This window comes from Micropterus salmoides, unplaced genomic scaffold (genome assembly GCF_014851395.1).
Source record: "Micropterus salmoides isolate LMB-PRFRI ecotype aquatic unplaced genomic scaffold, ASM1485139v1 Ms_hic_scaffold_22, whole genome shotgun sequence".
Taxonomy (NCBI): domain Eukaryota; kingdom Metazoa; phylum Chordata; class Actinopteri; order Centrarchiformes; family Centrarchidae; genus Micropterus; species Micropterus salmoides.
In genome coordinates, this window is record NW_024041373.1 from 19,817,997 (window position 1) to 19,831,306 (window position 13,310).

Consider the following 13,310-nt stretch of genomic DNA (forward strand, 5'->3'; position numbering starts at 1 on the left):
CCACAGTGCCCAGATGTTTTCGGGAAATAAGTAGTGTTTCTTTTGTTTTGTTTTTAATTTATGTTGGAACAAATGGAGTTTGACAGATAGGCGGGGAAGTCAGAAAGTATTGAGAGAGGGACTAAACTGCTGGTGTTGGTATATTTTATGGGATTTGTTGACAATAAGTAAATGATATATAACCAGCCTTATTCTTCATGTCTGATCTATATGTGAATTAATGCAAATAGTTATGCATAATACATATAATGTGGGGCTTTAGCTAACAGTATTTAAATGCAGGGTTGTTGTTGTTGTTTTTTTACATATTGTTGGGCTGTGAAGTACACCTGCCAGATGTTTTCAGTCAGAAAGACTATTTCCTTCTAAATTCTTTCTTCTCTACTTCTTTATTCATTACAGACCTCGGTTCCTGTCCATTCATATTTTCCCATATCTATATATCATCTAAATGGTTTTAAACCTGCTACTCCATCCCTGATCAAACCATCCCGTCAATATTATTGACGGGATGGTTTGATCTTATGGCTTATTTTCATTCCCTCTTACCAAAATAGGAAGCCATCACTAATCACTGTGGTCTTTATATATGAAAATTAGTTACATCTGATGTTCAAGTTGATTTCAACATCCAGCCACTACTACTGGCATCACAATGCCATTCAGAATCAGTGCAATGATGGCCAAGATGTTGGGTTATGTTGCTAATGGATTATGGGATTATTTTCGATAATCATCCATTAATCAGAGGGGAAGTCTATACCAAAAGTCTAATCTGTGTTTTATTATTAACTTCACTTCATATCTGTCTGATTGAGCATTATGTGTGGCAACAGTTCAGTTACTTGTGTTATTTGTGACTCACCAGAGAAGACATCCAGGTAGGGTACTGCAGTAGTGGAGGTCTGCCGGCCATGTGCTCTCCTGGAGCCCAGTGTCCAGTAAATCCCACCTGTGTGACTCTTTTCTGGTTTCTCCTGCTCTGGGAATTTGGCCCAGCCACCCTGTCTTCTTCTTAGTTCATCTAGCTCTGTGGACCAGTCCACAGACACACCGATGGGCCCAGCAATGGAGCAGGACCTCTGCTTGTGCCTCCTAAATCCCTTGGCCCCACTGGATTCCACTGAAGTATCCATGGCATCTGTTTTCCTGGGCACATGGGGGCTGGTAATGGGGGAGCTAACTGGAGAGGTGAGCTGCCTGGTGGTGGTCTTAACATAGGAGGGGTGGACTGGAGGGTAGAGTTTAACAGTGGAGGGGGAGTTGGAGGAGGTCCGTCTAGGCTGAGAAACAGGTGCACCGTCTGTTACCAGCAGGCTAATAGACAAACTACTCTTCCTCCTTTTCAGGGACAGGAAGTCCCGTCTCCCGGTTTCCTCTTCACCCTCCCTCTCCATAGACAGATCCATGCTGCTCACACTTTTCTGAGGCCCCATCGGCCCCGCCCCTGCCACCACAGGATCCAAGCGGACACACGGCACACATGTGCTCTGTGCAGTCAGATTATCCTGATGCTGCTGAACCGGGCTCTCCAGGTCATCCTGGGGCTCCTCAGCACTCTCATACGAGGTGGTGGTGGCTGTAGTGTCAGGGAAGCTATATGTGCTGTTAGTCTTTGGGAAAAGGCTGCCACTGCTATCTGGGCCTGAATATGATGGACCACTCCCACTCAGGGACCCTGGACCAGATGAATTTCTTGATATGGGTATGACTCCGCTTTCTTTCTGTAGTTCCTTATTCTCTTCGCTTAATTCTTGAGATATGCATTCGCTACGATCTGGGGGAAAGAAAACTTCCATATCCAAATTAAATAGCTGGTGAGATATTTCCTTTTCTGGGTCTTTTTCACTTGCCATACATTGGTCTCTTATGGTCTGTTGGATGTCAGAGAGCAGGTCTTCATTTTCAGCTGCTGCTGAGTGAAAACTGTAAAGGTCAGCATCCGACCCAGAGCTTGTCTTCCGGCCAATCTCGTCAAACATAGATTGGTGACTGTCTGTGGTCAAACGGCTTAGGTTCCCCTCAGCATCTGATAGCATGCCCATCTCATCAGCTGACAGGCTCGACTCTGCACCAGGCTTAAGCCCTGCTTTGTCAAAGTTCGCTGAACTCCCATCTTCCAACAAGTCATCCTTAGACAACCCTTTGGCCTTTGATAAACTCTTCCTGATCTTCATACCAGAAAACACAGAACCCTTCGACTCTGACTTTGATTTCTTCCTACCAGTATGTTCTCCTCCTTTACTTATCTTATTGTGGGACTTTTTAGATTTTTTGTCTACTTCCCTCTCACCAGCATCACCATTACCGGAGACGTCCCCTGCTGCTCCACCACTTCCTCCTCCTTTCTTCTGCTTGGTTTCCTGGTTCCCCATGTTCCTGAGCAGGCGGACACCCTTGGCTAACAGGCCATGCTGTTGGGGTCGAGGCTGGGAAAGCAGGGCTTCCTCATGGGCTGCTACTGATGCTTGTCCTCTGTTGGTTGGAGTGTTTTCAGAGCCGCCTAATCCCTGCTGTCTGCCCACTACAGTTAAAGGCAGCTGGGAGAATGATGCTGCCTTCCCCAGTGCCGCTGATGCTGATGATGAAAGGAGGAGGAGACTAGCACTGACAGCCGCGGGCTCACTACCACTCACTACTCGCTCCCCCCCACTTTCCTGCACAGCCTCTCTGACTCTCTGATCCTTCCTCTCCTTTTGCCCCTCCTTTCTATCCCCATCTGCTCCTGCACGCTCAGCTGTCTTGCATAACGGGCTGCTGTTCGAGCGAGCAAGGCGCTGATGCTCTGGTGTGCGTTGCCCTTCTCCATTTTCGACCGACGGGAAAAGAAATAGCTTAGGATGCTGCAGCTGGTGCTCTAAAATGCACTGTTGTTGTTGACATTGTTGATTAAGGAGTGAGTGCTGTTGTTTGCGGAGGATATTGGAAACACTGCTCTTCCTCCTGCCTTTGAAAGTGGTAGTAAAGAAACTCTCTTTCAGAAAGGGCACTTGAGTCTCCACTGTCTTAATAGACTGCATCCTGACCACTGTGGCTTCACCCAGGGGGAAGACAATCTAGACCGGTTGGAATAAAAGGACAAGAAGAAGTTAAAATCACATTTATTCATTTTATATTTATTAACATTTTCTTAGTGGAGTCATGAGGTAAAAGTTGAATATAAGGGCAAGCTGACATAAGAAGTCTCTCTTTTTTTGTATACAGGGATCATAATTCATTTTGATTCCTTTCTTGAGGAAAAATTGCTGAAACTGCCATTTACCGATAAAAAGTTCTCAGGTGATACATATTATGTCTACAGTTAAAAACACAGTACAGTATTATTATGGAAGACATGTTTTTACAAACATCTCTTAGAGCTAATAGTGGATATTTATTTAATTGCATATGCATGTGGGCCTGCATCAAGGACTGATTATTCCCTATGGGTGTGGTACAGATAAAGTTGACGAATTCTTACTTAAGTGGTTAAAAGTTATAAAGCAAATTATGTGGCTGAAAACAATTACACATAAATAAATAAACGGCATACACTTTTTTTGAAATGAAGATATAATCCATCCATCCATCCATCCACCAGATATTGCCAGCTCACACGTTCATTAAAGTGAATAACTGATAAAAGTTTCTTCTTCTTGAGCACTTCAGAAAATGGTGGTCTGTTCTTGGTTAAACCAACATATATTATTTAATCACTTCGCAACATGAGTCAGATTTGTAGTATTTGTAGTCAGATTTAACTATATATGAAATTATGCAGAAACTGTGGATAAAGCTTTAAACTTATATTATAAACGACATTGTACTTGCCTGACTGGTGGATCTTCCTCAGTGGATCAGCACTGACTGAAGAAAAAAACACAAATGGGTGTTTGTCTTCGCCTATGAGCCGCTCCTTAGCCATGGGTCACATGAAGTTGGTATTTTCCTTGTCACATGCCTGGTCTCCTTGGCCATCTCCCATTAGCACTGTCTGAGACTCCCCTCACTAACTTCATCAAGCCTCATCATGGGAACATGCAGAACTGTGCAACAGTCAAAGATCACGCTTGTGTTTATTCAGTTTAAAATTAGACAATCAATGCTAATGCTATGGAAGTGTCAGACAGTGATGCAGGAACCATATTTAACAGAGCACACAGAAGCTTCTGCTTCCGCCTGCACACAGAACACCAAGTCAATCAGGGCTTTCTTCTTTTGGTTTAGTGCACCCTGGTACCATTTTTAAGCCCATCCCTCCAATCAAGAAAGGAGTTTCAGCTGTGTCCTTCCAACATAAGCGTTTACCAGACATCTCAGTGACCCTAATTGCTCATTTAAAAAAATACAGGTTATAGTCATAGGGGGGAAAAGGTTATAGTAAATATAAAGGAGTTAATACATTTAACTGTGAAAGGGCAGGTAGACCCCTGAATCTATCACCCTCATAAAGATTCGAGAGATTTTTTTTATAATTTACAGAAAAAAATGACTCCTATCATATCATGCAATACTCTCTAGACAACATTTTAGTGGCAGGTTATTAATTCTACAGCTGTATAATGACCAAGGGTCCTGCAAAGATAACAAGGTCATACTTTTTAAAGAGGCTGGTGTTTTCTCGTAAAAATGAAATGGCCACGACTAGTGTCTACGAGTCTAGTCTATGATTATCTATGATGATGAAATTATTTGGATTGAAAAAGCAAAAAATCCAAATTTGGTGGTTTTTACAAGCAGTGGTGGAATGTAAGGAAAGTTCATTTACTCTAGTACTGTACTTAATTACAAATTTGAGGTATTGCAGCTACATCTCAGAAGCAAATGTTTTACAAATTTTAAAACTGAAAACATGGGACAGCAGCGCTACAAACATATTATGATCTTAAAGAAGGGTATGCATTGCTGTAGATTAACTGTATATAAAGTATTTCGAATTAGCACAAACTTAAACAACTAGAACAATAAAATGTAACATACACATTAATGCAACAGTAATATTAAGCCCAGAACATCATTTATAATGGTAAAAAAGTTTTTCTGCGGAATGAATATGTTAAATTTTGATACATTAAGTTTTCTGATAATTCTTAAGTAAGGCTTTAACTGTGTGGAGTTTGCATGTTCTCCCCATGAAAATGTGTTTCTTTGCTCTGGTTTCCCCCACAATTAAAAACATGTATGTTGGGTTACTTCTCCTGTCAGTGCCCTTGACTGAGGCTTAGAACTTGCACCGTAACTGCCTGATGCTACTAATACTTGGAGCATGCAGAGAGTTCACTATGCATTGTATTGTGTATTATTGTTTTATGAGACAATACACTTTAGCACTGATGGCAAAATGCCAACATCAGATAACATACCAAATTTGCAAAATATAATTTTTTTTTAAAAACACTTAACCCCATTACCCACCGCTGAAGTGCTCTTGAATAAGGCACCAACCTGCTGGGGTGTTCAGGGGCTGCAGTATAAAAGAGGTCTTAGATGTGCATGTGTGTAATAGTGTCAGTGTGAGACAAGGCATTAATGAAAAAGCACTGATACTCAGTGAACCCACCCTGGCTAAATAAATAAAGGTAGAAAGAGATTAAAACACAATCATGACTTGCGACACAAGAAAACAAATCATTTCTGTCAAAAAGGTTTTTTATTGACTTAAAATATGAGTATGATTGACATACTTGAAATGTAACAAAATGTTTGTGTTTACCATTTTGGTATTCTACATTCCCAATATCTAAGTACAAAAATCTCCTATTTTGATGAAGAATGTATTATGACAATGGAGCACATTGTGTTGAAAGCAGATAAAACATCCAATGATATCCACTATGTGAGATATTGTTTAACATCTCGTTTGCATCCAACATAATCCAATCAATTCATTCTTCAGTATGCCAGCTGTCATCATAATACAGTATATCTTTTGCCTTCAATAATCAAGGTAGGGATGCACCAATCCGATACTGATATTGGATATCGACCCGATACTGATTCAAATAGCTGGAGTGGGTATCCGTGACAAAGGGAGGCAATCTATGGGGCTGATCTATTTAATTCAATTACAGGGGTACTACGTAATGCATCAGCAGTGCGTCTGTAGAGCTCAACATTTTGCTGGGAGAACATAGTGTGGAGGGGTCAGCAGTTTATAGGTATTTCACACTTGATCAAGCCTGATGTTGCCTTGCACATAAAAGAATGATTCTTAGTGTCTTCCTCACAGTGAGGAATACAGCTTATTAATTTTACAATGGTATCGGATCGGTACTCGGGATCAGCTGATACCCAAAGCCCAGGTATTGGTGTCGGGACTGAAAAAGTCGGATTGCTGCATCCCTAATTCAAGATTTGGGTGCAGCAACAATGTAAAAACCAAGATAAGATAAGATAAGAAGATACAAATAACATAATGTGCATTACAAATAAAAAATTTAAATAAATTCTTGCCTTGGTTTGCATCTTTATGATGACTTTTGTTGGTATGTGGTGTGTGCCCACTTTCTGTATAGAAAACCCTGATGTACTGTAGACCAAATCAATCAATCAATTGCTAAAGGTCTTCATGAACTTCACAACTAAAAAAAAACATCTTATGACCGAAAGTTCAAATATTGTACCTTCAACGACTGTGGCCATTTTATGTCTTCATATTGGCAGAATTATATTTTGAAACTGCGCTGTAGGGGTTGGACTGACAGGGACACAGCCTGGACAACAGGTCTTCCTCTGGCCACTAGAGGCTGCCACTGCTCTACTATATCAAAGATGAGGCCTTATTAGATATATCATTTAGTAGAAATTTAAAAGATAGTGTAAAATCAAAACACACATCTTTATAAATGGACATCTTTGTGTGCAATCAGTCATTGTGTATCAAGTCAGAAATATCCAAATGGACACAAACAGAATATTATCACCATATAATCATTACTCTTGACAGAGAACTGCAAGTACATAAAACACAACCAATGTACTTATTGTCTCCACCATAAAAACCACAACAAACACATTGAACACAACAGCAGTTCACTGACTGTGGTGCCACACAGAATATTCACAACTCAATTCATCAGAAGAATCATTTTTCAGACTGGCTCAAAATCTCAGGAATATCTAGAAAACCAAAGATGAATATCACAAAAATAACAGATCTGTGTTGACTGAAAGTAAGGACACAATTTAAGAACTTTTTATATTCCATCAGACACAGGAAAGCTATATCCATGTAAAAAGGCAATGTACAGAAGTTCTGATAAAAACACTTGCCAGTCAAGAGGATGGTAGGTCAAATCAGTACAATGCAGAAGCCTGTGAACACAAAATAGTTTTTGTCTTGACTTTCAGTGATGTATTACAGATACATAGTTTTGTTTGAAATGCAAAACCACTCTGCACGTTACAGATCTATCTACCCACAGAGAGAAATTATAACAAATATGAATCCCCAACCCTGTGACAAAGATATCCTTTTCCCTTGTGTCAATTGCACTTCAATAATTCACCTGCTATGCATTTAAAGCCCTTTTCTATTATTTTCTGCTCAGTTCATTTTCTTTCAGCTGTAGTAGAGGAAAAGCTTTCATCCCAGGACCTCACCTCATACAGCCCTTCATGCATAACACACAGCTTTGCTAAATGGATGCACTGACACAAACACATACCTCAAGACCACCACATAGGATTGCTGTGCTTGACATGCCAGCAGAGAAACACATTAAGGATCTCTGAGCAAAGAAACTCCACAGAAACAACTACATGGATGCTTCTTCATTTTCCTAGTCCTGTGTTGAATCTTTTGATTCCTTTTTATCAACCAACCAAACTTCCTGTCCTTTACATGGACTCCCTGGGAATCCTCCTGTGGAAGACCACTGACTGCCTCTGCTGGAACTGCTGCTTCCTCCTTTTTTTCTGGTCCCATCGGCACAACAGTATCATCTTAAAGGTTGTGCGGAAAGTCTTGTTGCACAGTGCATAGCACATGGGGTTCACTGTGCTGTTGACATAGCACAGCCAGTATCCAACTGCCCACAGGGTCTCCGGGATGCAAACCTTACAGAAGGCATTGATCAGCACCATGATATTGTAAGGTGTCCATGTGATAATGAAAGCAAAGAGGATGGCACTGAGAGTTTGAGCTGCCTTCTTCTCCTTCACTAAGGACATGCGCTTCCTCTTGGTGATCTGGGTACGAGCTCTGGATGCAAAACGCTTTGCCAGAGCTGCCTCTTTGAAGGACATTGGGACAGAGGGGGATTTAGTGGTGGTGCTGGTGGTAGTACTGTTGGTGGCAGTGGTAGTAGTTGTTGGTGGACCATACAGAGAGCCTTGGTTAGAGATAGCCTGGATGGTAGGCACTGATTGAATCTTGCGTGAGCAGAAGCGTTGGTGGTAGCTATTTTCTGAATTGATTGCTCCATCGGGAGTAGTGGCGGCAGTGGTGTTGGTGGTGACTGTTGAGAGGCTGTCCCGGTTATATTCTGCTCCCCTGAGGGGATCCTCCTCTGAGGCTGCATCCAGATCTTCACATGAGGTGAGTTGGGAGTTGACAGCAGCCTTTATACCAGGCAGGCTGAGAACAATGGAGAAAATAGCATGACTCTGGGATATCATCTCTCTGCTCCCACAGTCCTCATCCTCTGAAGAGCCAGAGTGGTCCAATGAGATCGCAGCATCATTGTTGTTCCAGCTGTCGCTGCTGCTCTGGTCTGGATCACCCTCCGCCTGCCGGGTACTACCAGGTCTCCAAGAACGAACCCCAGGCCAGCAGCGGAAGCGGCCAACCAGCTCCTGACATCTGCTCTTTCTCTGGGACAACCTGGTCAGCTCGTAGCTGCTGCAACTTCTAGAACTTCCTGTCTGATGGACAAAACGGGCTGTCTCTCCTGCACCATTTCCACTTCTTCCTCCTATCCCACCACGACCCCCAGAACCCTGCAATCCAGCTAACTCTTTTGAACGGTTCTGGGTCTCCTTGTAAATGAGCCAGTAGAGAATACTCATTATTGTCACAGGCAGGTAGAAAGCTGCAATAGCTGTACAGAATGTTATAGTGGGCTGTGAGAGGAACTGAATGTAGCATTCATCTGAGGGCACTGTCCTTTGACCCTCAAAATACTGCCATAGTAGAATGGCTGGGGCCCACAGAACAAGAGAAACAAACCAAGCTAGGCCAATCATGATCCCAGCTCGCTTTGTGGTACGTTTGGCCCGGTAGGTCAAAGGCCTGGTGATTGAAAAGTAGCGATCAAAGCTGATGACCAGCAGGTTCATAACTGATGCATTGCTGGCTACATAGTCTATAGCCAGCCACAGGTCGCATGCCCAGTTGCCCATGGCCCAGTAGCCCATCACAATATAAGCTGTGTAGAGGTTCATGGAGATGACCCCTATGATGAGGTCAGCCACAGCTAAGCTCAGCAAGAAGTAGTTATTGACCGTCTTTAGCTGGCGATTAACCTTGAAGGATACCACAACCAGGATGTTGCCGATGATGGTGACCAGTGACAGCATGCCTGTCAACAAGACAATGAGAACAACCTGCCACACAGGGTGGCCACCAAAGGGATCAAGGGCCGCCGTTCTGTTCCCATTTTGTGATTCTGAGGTGAGGTTTAAGAGTTTGCTGGTGGAAGAGGAATTATCATCCAGGTTATTCACATGAAAAACCAACCAAGGTGCTCCTCCAGTTCCTCCTTGGTGGAGAGCATTGGATTGTGGGTAGGCTCCGGCTGCTGGAGGTGAGGTGTTGGCAGTCAGGAAGAGACCAGGGTCTGTGCTGTTTGAGCTCATTGTTATGTCCTGGCATATTCTAAAGAGAGAGACAAAAAGACAGAAAGGGGAGGTAGGAAGGGACAGAGAGAGCGAAGGAAGAGGGACTTGGCACAAAAGGAGTAACAAGTCGAAAGGGGGGAAAGGATAGAGTGACAGAGAATGAAATGGAGAAAGGACACGTGAGTAGTTGACATTCCCATTCATATCCAGTAGGTGGCACTAAAAATCTATTGTACCAAGCTGGGTGTCTGAAAAGGCCAATGTATTTGGGTCTAATTTGTCTTTCCTGTTAAACAATCACTCATAATTTCATTTGTAAATGATCTGTATGCACACTATAAATGCATTGCAAGCCATATATTAAATTACAACTTGACATCAGAATCAACAAGGCAAGACAGCCAACACTTTCACCTGTTTCTTATGACACCAAGAAAATTGTAATGACATTTCACTTCTAAGCAGGTAATGTATTTTCCCACATGGCTGCCTAGTCTCTGAATATGACTGAATTGGGATTGAGCCTTTGCATAACATTAGGCTTTGGACAGGTGTGGTTTTCTTCTGTCAGATCAATCTTTATTTAAAATGTAGCTCTGGTGTCTGGTGTCAGCTCTGGTGTATGTCTGTCTGGAAGTATGTCAGTCAAACCATTTTGTAGTGATATGGTTTGTAATTAAACTGCTCAGACTCTGTTGATTTTTTAAAATAAAATATGAACATGACAGAAAACAGCAGGTACCTGTTCATACCAAGTCAAAGACTGAAAGAAGTTACTGACACCGTTGTCATCCTAAGGATGGGCTTGCAGAAAGCACCAGGAATGGAGTTCAAAGAGGAGATAAATAAATTGAGGAAGTCCTCTAAGACCTTGGAAGGTATTCTATTATTTCTTCCTATCTGAATACAGAGGTTTTTGGTGTCAGTTTGATGACGCAAATTCCTGGTGCTGGTTCATTTGTCATCAGATTAGTGTAATAGGAGTGCTCTAAGAAAAACAAGGTTGAAGATAGATTCTGTGCAGAGAGCTTCGCTGAGACAAAACCTAATGGTAAAACAGAGAGGAAACAGCCCTGTAAGAGCTAAAAGCAGCATGATCATGGAGAGAATGAAGTGCTGTTTGTTGTTTGATTGGGGATCTCTTCACGATGGAAACACAAACAATAAACAGAAGATCCTGCTGTTTTTGTCAAAGCAGTTCTTGATAATTGGATAATCAGATGAGGAACTGCAATTTTGTAAAGCAGCATGTTCTGTCCAAGTCTTGCTATGCAATCATTTATAATTATCGTGGTGTTTTGCATTCAGATGTGCATGTATATGTATGTTTGTGTTGAAAACAAAAAAGAGATGCTTGACAACAAATATAGTAAAGTGAGGAAAGTAGAAACTTTTGTTAGTTGTATAAAACTGACAAATCTCATTCTGCATTTTTTATTTGAGTATTATGCAGATTATTATTAATTATGTGGACCTGGGTATTAAATTCACTAGATTCAATACACATGTATGTCACCATAGCAGTTCCATATAAAACCACAATCGCACACACACTATTTCATCTTACAGGCTGAGTGCTACACCTCAGCCTTGAAAGAATTTAAGACGTCCCACAGAGCTGTTAAAGAACCCCAGTAGCCAAGAGCGACTCATACCCGTTTGTGACACTGAGTGCACACTGCTGCTACTATTATCAGGAGGCTCCCTGTTGTCCCCACTGTGGACATTTGTCACTGCATCAGTGCACATAGACTGGGAGATTATGCTCTCACATTTACCAAATATTCTGTTTATGTTACATGAGCACTCACAGTCACATACATCTGCATAGAAACACACAGTACACGCATGCACCCACATACTGTATATGACAAAATCATTCAACCTAGAACTGTATCGAAGTACAGTATGTTAAAAACAAAACCAGATGTAGATGAACTCAAAAGACAAATCCAAATTAAGTCTAAAACAACAATGCCAGAACAAATGTAAAGAAATGCAACATTTATGAGAGCAAACTTATAAGCGATTTAAGAAAACAAAGCATGCTTTTAACTTTTCAGAAAGCTAATTCTACTGAGTATGTGAGACAGCAATATGTTGCTAATGAGTGTTAAACATCTTTTAATTGGCTTACAAGAGCAAAATGTGTCTATGTGAAGATAAGGGGTTTAACAGTGGGGAAATCAGCCTTTAATCTGCTACTTTGATTCGCTGTAAACACAGAGGATGGAAAAAAATAAAGAAAAACAAATAGAAATAATGAAAATGGGACAAACAACATCACAGTGAAGTGCTGTCCTGCCTGGGGAATAAAGTCATCGGAGGCTTACAAAACAGGGGAGGAAAGACTGGATCCTGTGGGAAAAGACCAAATGTCAGACTCCCTGTACCTTCTGGGTAACAGGATAATTTAGTATAGGCATAGGTGGGGGTCAAGAAGTTTCTCAGATGCAAGGATTTACAGACTACAGCACACTACCAAAACAATAAGACAATCATTTAAGTTACACCGGAGAAAATTACGCTTGTCTAGTGTATATGTCTATGCATATTTACAGTTTAATCATGTTTACTCTATTTTCATGCACAACATTGACTCATACTATGACATGTAAAATGTTAAATCTCGCTGCTGCCGTGTATTGCAATGGTTAATTACAATACATTTACATTTGTAGTCCCCTGGGAGCAGAAACTGGCTGCACAACAGAGGGAGAGTGGTTTGTTTTCCCCTAACATTTAATTGATCAAGCCTTTTCAGATGAAAACTGTATGCGGCAGATGACAACATCCTATTCCAACATGGGTGGCCTACCTAGACCTTTGACAACCAGCTGCTATTACAGTGAAGCCATTATAGTGTCTATCTCTCACTCCAAGCCAATGTTAAGCCCTATATCTTAAATTTGACTCCCAGGCACGTAGGTGTGATGGTTACAGGTACACAGAGATCAATACTCATGTTCCCTGACATTTTGAGGCATTTGTTCCAGCAGGGTTGGACAGCGCAATGCAAGTTGGATCCAAGGATCCATCTAAATGATTGGGTGGCTAGTACGCGGCCATTTCAGATTTCTATTTTCAGCACTTAATCTAGCAGAGCAGTGATATGGGCAGATGATGTCCAGCAAGAATGAATCATGTGGACAAGAACTTTTTAATAAAGGCCAAAGCTGCTATAATTAGAATTTTGGTCACTTTGACTTCCCCTTGAGTGCCACAGTTAAAGCGATGCTATTTTTCTTTTTTTAGGTATACAGTCAAGAACGTTTAATCAATTTCTATGTTTTAAAAGAAAAGAGAATATTGTCAACATGCTTTTTTTCACACTGCCTTGTCTGAAACTTTACAATTTAGTGTCCCATTGCAAGTAGCACCTTATGTAATGTGTACTTTTGTGCTGAAGCCAAGTCCAGAGAGACATCTGGAGGCAGTTTACTATAATAAGGCATTATTGTAAACAGCTTTGGCATAAGCCCCTTGGACACAAAAAAGGCTAGTGCCAAACAAGGCAGAACGAGACTCAAGCATAAACTCAAAACAAAAAA

The 13,310-nt window shown here is 41.5% G+C and overlaps 2 protein-coding genes across 3 annotated transcripts in view; both read right to left on the reverse strand.

Annotated features, from left to right (window-relative positions):
* LOC119917428 (formin-2) overlaps nt 1-4,181 on the reverse strand; it is a 40,520-nt gene extending 36,339 nt beyond the window's left edge. Inside the window, exons 1-2 of the mRNA XM_038737750.1 lie at nt 3,811-4,181; nt 866-3,056 (exon numbers count right to left, since the gene is read on the reverse strand). Coding sequence (XP_038593678.1) covers nt 866-3,020 — 2,155 coding nt within the window. The 5' untranslated portion in view covers nt 3,021-3,056; nt 3,811-4,181. The remainder of the gene's footprint in view (nt 1-865; nt 3,057-3,810) is intronic.
* A 1,429-nt stretch (nt 4,182-5,610) lies between these two features.
* chrm3a (cholinergic receptor, muscarinic 3a) overlaps nt 5,611-13,310 on the reverse strand; it is an 82,803-nt gene continuing 75,103 nt past the window's right edge. Inside the window, exon 3 of one of the 2 annotated variants that reach the window (XM_038737791.1) lies at nt 5,611-9,796. In XM_038737791.1, coding sequence (XP_038593719.1) covers nt 7,819-9,777 — 1,959 coding nt within the window. In that variant the 5' untranslated portion in view covers nt 9,778-9,796 and the 3' untranslated portion in view covers nt 5,611-7,818. Of the gene's footprint in view, nt 9,864-13,310 lie in introns of both variants that reach the window. The other variant, XM_038737792.1, reaches the window with a different exon arrangement.